Source organism: Rhamphochromis sp. 'chilingali' (genome assembly GCF_963969265.1).
Source record: "Rhamphochromis sp. 'chilingali' genome assembly, chromosome: 19".
NCBI lineage: Eukaryota > Metazoa > Chordata > Actinopteri > Cichliformes > Cichlidae > Rhamphochromis > Rhamphochromis sp. 'chilingali'.
This window is the reverse complement of record NC_137946.1, coordinates 4602738-4612897: the sequence shown is the minus strand read 5'-3', so window position 1 is coordinate 4612897 and position 10160 is coordinate 4602738. Positions and strand designations below refer to the sequence as shown.

Below are 10160 nucleotides of genomic sequence, written 5' to 3'. Positions count from 1 at the left end.
CTTGGGAACAGGGCCGTTGCTAGCCATTTGGGTGCCCTAAGCACAAATGCTTTATGGTGCCCCCCCGCCACTGAAAAAAAAAAAAAAAACATTAATACTTTTGAATTTCTCAGTGGAATTTGTTTAATTAAATAACAACAAACATGACAGTTAAACAAATAAATAAGGTTAAAGGAGGTTAAAAATACTGTTACAAATAAATACTGAAACAAAAATTGAACATTGGAACAAGAACAAAGAGCCTGGCAATAATGTGTAATTTTTTTTATAAAAAAATAATATATATAATATAATAGTATTATTATTAATATATTTACAAATAGTTTCACAATAGAATTTAAATAAGAAACTTAAATAAGAAAAATAAGAATTTGAACACAAAAGCCACATTCCTTAAGTAACTATGTTAAACATTTTTACAATTCGTTGTCAGAGTATGCCCTAGACTCTAGGGCATACTCTGACAACCAGAAAATGCAGGCGTGGTGTGCCTCTCTAGGGCCTAGAGAGGCACACGCCTGCATTTTCTGGTTGCAAAATCAGCTATAAGGTCATCATATGATAGCTTCTGAGCCACGTCACCATTGATGCTGATAACAGCCAGACCACTTAAACGTTCCTGCCCCATTGATGAACGCAGGTACGTTTTAATGAGTTTGAGCTTTGAAAAGCTTCGCTCAGCAGAGGCAACTGTGACAGGCAGGGTCAGTGCAATACGCAGAGCAATCCACAGATTGGGATATACCTCTTGAAGCTGATTGTCATGTAAAAATGACAGCATTTCCAAAGCAGACGTCTGTGGTGGCAGCTGAGGAAGGTTGATGATTTCCTGCATCATCTCAGGTCCATCAATGTCAGCTACTCCCTTATCTGTCAGTGTCTTCTGTACTTCAGTGCAGTGTTTTTTTAAATCCTCCTTGGACATCCCATTCACTTTGCTGAAATCAAGCAGCACTCCATATTTCTCCTTCACTTGATTCATGGTCTCAAACCTCTCCTGTAGGGAGATTAAAGCAGAGTCCACAACACAATTGAAAAATGTGACCTCAAGCTTTTTAAGGGCATCATGGAGGGGCTCATCAACAGCTTCATATGCAAACTGCCTTTTTGTGCTCCTGAGCCTTTTCTCCTTCAACTGTGGTTCTATGTTCAGGGCCTCACAGAGTTCTTTGGCAGCTGACACAGCCTCATCAAACCCAGACTGTCTGTATTTAGAGAGGTTACTTTTGGCAGTGTCAATGAGCCTGACAGCAACATCGAGCTGCATGGAGCTGGACTGTAGTAACTTGTTCACCTGGTTTGTGATTGTAAGAAGTTCACACCACACGATGGAGCAAATCAAAAATCGAAATGAGGCTACTTCCTCAGCAAGCACTTGAGCCTCCACCTTTGCGACTGCATCACTTACAGCTTCTCTGGCCTCCAGGAGAGCATCCCTCACTTCTTTTGTCTGACTCCGGACAGCAGTTACACTTTGAAGCCTGCTTTCCCATCTAACGTCACTCCAAGATTTAAGTGTCAATTTCACATGTTTTGTTAAAATGGCCCATCGCTGGGTGGCACTGGAAAAGAAATTGAACAACTTCTGCAAATACCCAAAGTAGCCAGTTGCATCTGGAGAGGACTTGGCAGCATCAGCTATGACCAGATTCATCGTGTGAGCTCCACAAGGCACAAACAATGCTCTCGGGTTTAATTGTAGCAGTCTGGCCTGAACACCTTGCTTCTTCCCCTTCATGTTGGCCCCATTGTCATAGGCCTGTCCTCGACAGTTTTCAAATGGAATGCCAAGCTCCTTCAACTTGTCAAGGACAACATTGGACAGGTTAAGGCCAGTTGTTTGCTCCACATTTATATAGCCAAGAAAGTATTCTTTAATATCTGGTTGTGCTTGGAAACAAACAATGCGTACTATGACTGACATTTGTTCAGTGTGACTCACATCTGGAGTACAGTCAAGAATGATGGAGAAGTATTTTGCCAACTGGATTTGCTTCACAATGGCGCGGAATGTTTCTGAAGAGATAATCTGAATTAGTTCGTTCTGTGTCTCAGGGCTGAGGTAATGTGTGTGGGAACCTTCATCTTTTATGTTGGCCAAGTGATTTGCCATTACAAGGTCATATGTTGCCATAAGCTCTACTTCCTTCAAGAAGTTGCCATTGTCCGGCTCATAAAGACAGTCAGAAGAGCCCCTAAAAGACAAATTTCTGGAAGCCAGTGAGAGAGTTATTGAGAGTAATCGTTTGAGAATCTCTCGCCACTTTTTCCTTTCTGCCTCTAGTAAGGTCAACTCCTGTTGATCTATTGCCATGCTTTTCTTTAGCCGTGTGTCCAGTTCTCTCCACTTAAGCATGCACTGTATGTGGTCTTGGCTACACTCATGACCCCTCAAACGGATGTTGATGTTCGACCAGTCACTGAAGCCCTCTGTACTCAGCTTTATATCCTTCACACTGAAAAGCTTACATGCAAAGCAGAACACAGCATTGTTCTGCGGTGAGTACACTAACCAGCTCCGGTGAACCTTTTCTCCATTGGGAAGAATTTTGAACTTAAGGCTAGTGTGAAATGCTCTTCCATCAGGCCCCTTTGGAAAATTAAAATCAGAGCTGACATTAAAAGGACCTCTCCGCACAATTTCAACACGATCAGCATCTACAATGTGAGCTGGCCAAAGAGCAGGATCGGTTGAAGGGGGCACACATGTCTCCACAGTGTCACTTTCTGATAGTCTCTCAGTGACAGGACTCTCAGTGGTACTTGTGTATGGAACTGTACCTGAACTGGTGGTTGATGGTTCTTGTTCTTCTTGGCTAGGGATTGTTGCAGGGTCTACAATGGCTGGTGGTTGATGTCCAGGGATGGCACTACTACTGGATGGTTCATCCTGTCCTTGAGATCCTCCTTGAACATATTTAAGCATTGACCCTGCATACAAGAGAAAATATTCAGGGATTTTACAGAAATACAATTTTGAATCTACAGTAGGCCTACGAAAGATTGCATTATAAGACTAATAAATTAAGTAAGTCACTGGTACATTTAAAAATTACTAACTATATTTTACATGTATAGATTTTCATAATGGCAAATGGCAATATAAACATGCTGTACATAATTTGATATAAATGCGCAAGTAGGAAATCTATATTACTGGAAGATATAGGTTTCATATTACAGTTTCACCAACAGATGTCGCCCTTGATCTATGAACCTAAAGAAAGACGAGAACTATTTATGTGTTCAGACGTCAATGGCATAAATAAGATATGCGTCTTTATAGATATCCTGAAATGCAGCAACATACAAAGTAATCTTGTCTAATCTGATAATAATACTTGACTGCATCACTGACCTATCCCAAAGTTAAGGTTAATCAGTAGCATGCATGACGTTAGCCAGCTAGCAACCTGAGGAGGGAAATGCTAGTCTCACGAATCACGATAACGTTAGCAATCGTGAGTCACGATTGCTAACGTTATCTGAAAACCGTCAATTGAGTGACCATGATGAGTTGCTTTTAGTAGTCCATTCTATATTCATATCCACAACGTAAACAAACTACCCAACATCAATCATTTGCAACATTTGTTAACACAGTATGAACACTGCTAACAGGAGCTATCACAGAGTTGATGGACATGAGCGTGCAAGCAAGGGCTACAATAATGAACTTTTTTTATTATTATTATTTAAACATTGCCTTACCGGCAAGCGACGCCTGAGTTTCATCACGCTTCCTCTTCTTCTTTCTTTTCTCCGCTCCCGACTCCTGTTGCCGTTTCGAGGCCATGTTCAAACAGGTGTTTACCAATTATAGAACAGACCACTGGGAGTGGGGGGGCACCAGGAGGAGACTGGAGACAGGGCACAAAGCAGATTCACCCCTTTTCTCGGGAAAATTGTTTTATGTTGCTTTTGTATTGTTTAACCATATTAATGCATATGATATTTATAGTATTAATATGGTTTACTTTTTTTTTTTACGACCCTGATTTTTTTGGTGCCCTACCGGCCATTTGGTGCCCTACGCAGTGTGCGTTATGTGCGTTTGCGGAGCTACGGCACTGCTTGGGAAACATCATTACTATATCACTACTGTGTATTACGTTGTTATATTATGAAAATGAGCACTTCACTCCCAGAGCAAACATATTATAAACTATGAATACAAACATCCCTTTATCTGTAAAACCCAATTAGAATTAAACAATAAAAGAACAAAACCATCACAGTGGGTTATGATACACTTAAATACATAAATAAAAACATACATAGCTCACAAAACCAGGCCGGTTTAAAAAAATAAGAGCAGAATAATCAGCTGTCAGTGCCAACTAAAGCAAGTATAAAGTATTTTAAAGCAAAATGAAGCTTACAGTGCTCTCACATAAAACACTGAATTGCTGGTTCTAGTCCTTGCTAGAGTTGTTTAATTTAAAATCTATTGTGGTAATGTACAGACCCAAACTAGGAAAATGTTACCTCTGTCCAAATATTTATGGACCTGACTGCAGAAGTGGCAGCCTGTTTTCATTCTGAGGGTGTCAACTAAAGTTGCTGGTGTTACTTATTTATTCCTAAGGTGTCCTTGTGCCATGGCACACAAGCTCATGCAATTTTTGTGACAGATCTTTCATTTCTAACTTGTCAAATATGGATACAAAAATGCACTGGTACTGCTGTCATTTAAATTTTACAACTTAGTTTTGATGTTTTAAGTTTCATAATTAAGTACATTTATAAATCTGCTGACATGCCATCTACAAACATGGTCAGTTGTTACTAGCAGTCTCACATAATGCAATTAAAATGATTTCTGCTTCTCAGCTTTGCTTTGTTTTTTGCAGATTATTAAGAAGGCAGTCTAAAATTACAAAACACAATAATGAAATGAAGTGCAGTGATGCAGTAAATACAGATACACTTTCTCCTACATCCTCCTATATCACCAGTTATCATTTCTCGCAATGCCGACGACGAGTTGTGGCCACACTGATCAGGTCAGCTGCAGAGGTTAATGGTGTATTGAGCAGTGGACAGGCTCTGGGTCAAGAGGCTCTGGTGGTTCAGCTGTTCCACACCTGCGCTCCACACCGAAGCGCTTCTCTTCACCATGAAAGGATACATTCAAACCTCAACGGTCTATCTCCACAGCCTTTTTATGAACCCCACTTCTAACCAAACAACTGTCACTGATTAGGCTGTGGATCAAAAGACAGCAGTGACCATTAGCAGTCCTTTGTTCATTCATTTCAACTTTTTTCCTTTGACTTTCCACTGATGCCTGATATTTGGGAGAAAATACCCACACAAACTTCTCATATTGCCGATTGTAGAGATACATTAGGGGTCTCATTTAAAAAGATGCATAACCAAGGCTCGTTATAGAATTGCATTGTTAACTGGACATAAAATATTCCACTGGTCTGTTCTATAATAAAATTCAGCTGTGTACCACTGGAATAACCTCACAAGTCAAACAAAAGCGTCACTTCTGCATTGTGATTTATAGATATCCTCTGTGGTGACATTGCAAACTATATAGACACAAACCAATTATTTGCATCTTGATTTGCCATTCATGAGATGTTAATGAACTGAAAAATGTCCCTAATTCAAAAAGCTGTCTGTGCTATTTTGAGTTAATTGGGTAATGGTACGCAGCTGCCGACCATTTTGGATTGCATAAAACTTTCAGCTGCACTGGTTGGAACATATTTTTTTAGGTCCATCGTGGAAATTTGCTTCACTAACAAGACTGAACAGGCTGATTTTCAAAGAGATACTTTTTACTGCTTTGCCCCAACCCAACCCAACCAAAAAAGCAGATACTTTGTTACAGGAAAAATGTTTCTATGTTTCTTTACCTTCTTTTAAATGTGCAAGCATGCCCTTTTGTCTATGGTTAGATTAGTTTAGAATTATCTTTTTAGACTTTCTCAGCAAAGACATACTGTTTTGGGACATATTGTTTTAGATTGTTTTATCTCTCACAGCCTTCTCCCAGCTCTCTGCTGACGAGACTAGCGCCACATATGGAGTTGTTTATTTTATTTGTTTTGTATTTTCTTATCCTGTTCTCACTGTCTCTGTGCTCTGTGCCTATAAAAATTACCAAGCCACTGTGCATGGTGTGAGTTGTCCTTAGCAGCTCACCCGTGTACACGTTTGATAAAGAAAGTAACTTTGTCTCATTGTGTCTTTATTTCTCCTGGGTTTTTTACAGAGTTTTCCCCCAACATTTCTTGGTCCTTCGGAGCCGGAGCGCCTCCATCGTGTCCCATCTCCGTGACCAGTCCACGTTGCTCGTCTGTCGACAGCCCACACACTAGGTGTGTGGTCAAAGACCAAGGGCGTTAAATTCGAGTCTTGGCCAACGTTCTTAGAAAGCGACCCACGGTGGTGGGGCCCGATCGAGGTGGACCAGACCCGGCGACACTGACCAGGTAGATACAGACACACTGACACAATCTTGCGTAAAATCGTATTTTAAATTCAGGGAATTTAAAATAGCGAAAGTAGCTCGTCGTGACTGGAAGCTCCCCACTTCTGTGGGTTTAAAGTAGCTCGTCGGCTGGTAGCTTGGAGCTCGTCGACTGGAAGCTCCCCACTCTTGTGGGTTAGGTTTGGAGCTCTGGGTAGCTCCCCCAGCTGGGTCAAGGGAATAAGTAGCTCGTCTACAGAAAGACTGGCAGCTCCCCTTTATTATAAGGGTTCCGATCGCGCGAATAAGTGTGAATGTGAATGTATGTGTGTATTGTTTTAATTAACGGAGCAAGCTGAATTTTCACGGTCCAATAAGAGACTGAGCTGCTCCTCCTGTGTTTTTTCTTTTACTGCTGTTCACTGACGTGCTGGTGAGTTGAGAGAACGGTCGAGTTCCGTCTCGTAAAGTTCACACCGCTTTTGGAAATAGTCCGAAAGTAGAAGGGCGTGTGAGCAACCACTCTCGTCTCTAATACCAGCGAAGGTGATAGCAGCTGTATTGTGTATATATTACTTAAACAAAAATAAGTAAATACATAAATAAGATGGGTAATCAAGCAAGTGAAATTAAAACTCACTCCTGACGAGCAGTGGTGAGAAAAGAAAAGTCCAGACGCCGGACAAAAACAGTGTCTGTAAACTGAGAGATTTAAGAAAACAAAATATAAACAGTCAGAAGAATAGAACTCAACTGCCAGTTTAGTAAAACCAGAAGACGAGACACTGTGCAGTGCCCACAACCCTTTTAGAAAGCCATCACTCATTCCTGCAGCCGCATCTGCAGCACCACCCATATCAGGAAGAACATAATAATCCCTTATTAAGTGAAAACTAGAGATCAAAGTAGTTTGAAGTAGTTTAAAAGGGTTGAAAACAGACCCCACTGAGTAGATATAAATATAAAAAGTACGAAATAAAGATGAAGGGAAAATTACAGTAGAAATTATCTTTAGAGTATTTGAAATTAATAATAGCAAGGATAACAACCTGTAAAGTGATATTAACAATGAAACACAGTTGGCATGATGACCATGCCCAACATGTATAAAATGAATATAAAGCAAATAATTCACACGAAAATATTTTAATAACATAAATAAGGTATATTAAGGCTGTGTCACTGTTCAGCCAAGGACAGTGTGTGAAAAGGTAACTGTCTCCACCTTGGGAAAAGGATGATTCTGCAGGTCATCTGAAGCCCTTGATGGATACAAAATAAAATATAAATAATATATTATAATAGAACTGCCTGGTCCGCCATGCAACAGAGAGAACAAATGTGACCGCAGATTGGATGAATTCTAAATTATCTGTTTGCTGAATAAGATGATCCTAACTAACAAATTGGCTCAGTAGTAGTATAGTGGTACACACTGATAAAATATTATAATATGCTATTGCTGTCATATAAGACAAAGAGGATAATATTAACAATGACATAATATTAATATGAAGAGGCACCTTAATCGGTTATGATGTGAGGTGGATAATTGTTAAGCAGTAGTCTGCATCAAGCTTAAGGTTTGCTGAAACTCAGTGTAATGACATGTGAGATGAAGACAATACAGAGAATAACTAAACTAATGAAGTGCATAGAGGCACTTGACCAGCTTGAAACTTATCATTCTAGAATGACACATTGCTGAGATATAGAGCACACCTATAATAACAACCAATAAGCAAAACCCTGTAGACAACAGCTAAAACTACAGGATTGAGAAGCTGAATTAAATATGTAGACACTGCTAAGCTGATGAGCATGTTCCACATTTTCTTTTCTTTTTATTTATTTGTTTCTTTTAGAGCAGAAGCTGCTATTCTGCCCAAAGAAAGACTCTAGGTCTGACCAACCGTTTCAGTCATGGGCAAAAAGATGTCAGTCAATAAAATTCTAAAAGAATTTATTGACGAAAAATATATCAAGAGATAAAAGATAAAACAGTCCAGTGTCCCACTTATGAATTGTATAAAAACACACAGTCCCAAGGCCAGAGCCAGCTATGCCACACGGCCAAGTTGCACTCCACATGTTGCCTTTAACAGGGTTAGAAGTTGTCCTTGGAGACCCACCACCCTGCAAGCATATAGTCAGTGGTCACTCAAGCCTCTGCAACCCTGCTGCCTTTAGGCTGTGGCATATAATAGGCCCTGGACTGCACAGAGAGACAAAACAACACAGCAGTGTTTGTAGTGTGGGCTATATGTAGACCAGTGTATCAGTGCAATCAAGTACACCTGCCTCTAATTAGTCCAACCCCATTCCAGCCATTGGCTCACCAAAAATGTGACAACCACAAAACCACTCCCAACCCAGTGCAACTTCACACAATAATATGGAGCTGAATTAACACAGGCACATTAGTCTACCATGTTACAAGCTGCATGCTATTACAAGCCAACATATGCAGACTTCTGCCTTGTACGGGTGGCAGCATTTTTCTTTTTCTTTTGTGTCCTGACACGTTTATGTTTTTTGTTTTTGTTTGATTATTTTGTTGGTTTTGGAAACGAATTTAAACGAACTTGTGACCATACTTGAGAATCACAGTGACACATAGTGATTAGGCATATGATTGAAAAATGCCTAGGTTTAGAGCTGTGAGCTATGAGCTGTGAGCAATGCAAAGTTAAATATATATCTATTTGTATAAATGGGAAACAACCCTAACTTGAAAGTTTGAAATGTGTGAGATCCATGACTTGTTTGAAGAACTAGAAATTATCTAAAAATGCCTTAAGTGAAAATGTAGAGTTGCATCTATTCTCCCAAACCAAAAAAAAAAAAAAAAAAAAGGAGAAGGAGAAGGAGCATTCTGTAACTTAGAAATAAGGCTGACGTGTTGACAACAGACTAAAACACTAATTCGCAGGTGGCTATCAGGAACAGAGAGGCGAGCAAAGTCACAAACACCAAGGCTGCAGACAGCCACGCAGCAACAGCAGATAACATAGAGACAACGCCTGCTAGAACCGTTTTGAAACCTCAGCAAAACAATTTGTCAGAACGTGCATGACGTGTCAAAAATATAATGCTCAGGGAAACCTGAGACCACACAATCCATTTGGACTTTATTGAGCTAAATGAATGCCAAGGGTAAAAATACACCCTAGTGGTTATAGATGTATTCTCAAAGTGGCCAGAAATCTACCCAGTGAAAAAGGCAGATACAATTTCAGTAGCAAAATGTATGTCTAAGTTGTAGGAAAATAAAGAGATGATTGTAAATGACGAATGTAATGATGTCTATCAAGTGTCTTGCAGATCACAGCCCGGTGACTGGGTTCTGATCAAAGTGCTCCAAAGGAAAAACTGGAGCTTGCAAAATTGCGGAACGACCATCCTGGATCCATCAGAGTCACTGCAGGCGAGTCAGTGAAGCCATCTAAACACAGCTGACGGCAGGCTTGCCCACTTGTTGTGATCTCGCCCGGTGGAGGGGTCAGCTTTCCTGGCCGGGGGGTCTACTCGCGACAGGAGGGTGTGTCCCGTCGTCATGAGGTGGTGGCTCTTAATAACTGCAGTGGCCCTGACCATGGCCGGGCTCCTCATCTTTGCTTCCGTGAGGGACAATAAGTCACGCTACATGGAGAAAAGGCAGACACTGTATGACAAAGGAAAGTACACCAAGTTTCCCCATGGCTATGCCACTAATTTCTGGTGGCAGTTT

General features: G+C 40.5%; 1 protein-coding gene across 1 annotated transcript; it reads right to left on the bottom strand.

Moving 5' to 3' along the window:
• Positions 1-502: 502 nt before the first annotated feature.
• On the bottom strand, positions 503-4070 carry LOC308387031 (zinc finger MYM-type protein 1-like; the record flags this gene model as incomplete). The annotated part of the gene is made up of 2 exons (XM_080866904.1): positions 3712-4070; positions 503-2931 (listed from the first exon to the last, which is right to left on the bottom strand). The coding sequence occupies exons 1-2, from the start codon at positions 3794-3796 to the stop codon at positions 503-505; spliced, it is 2514 nt and encodes an 837-aa protein (XP_080723030.1). The 5' UTR covers positions 3797-4070.
• Positions 4071-10160: the final 6090 nt, after the last annotated feature.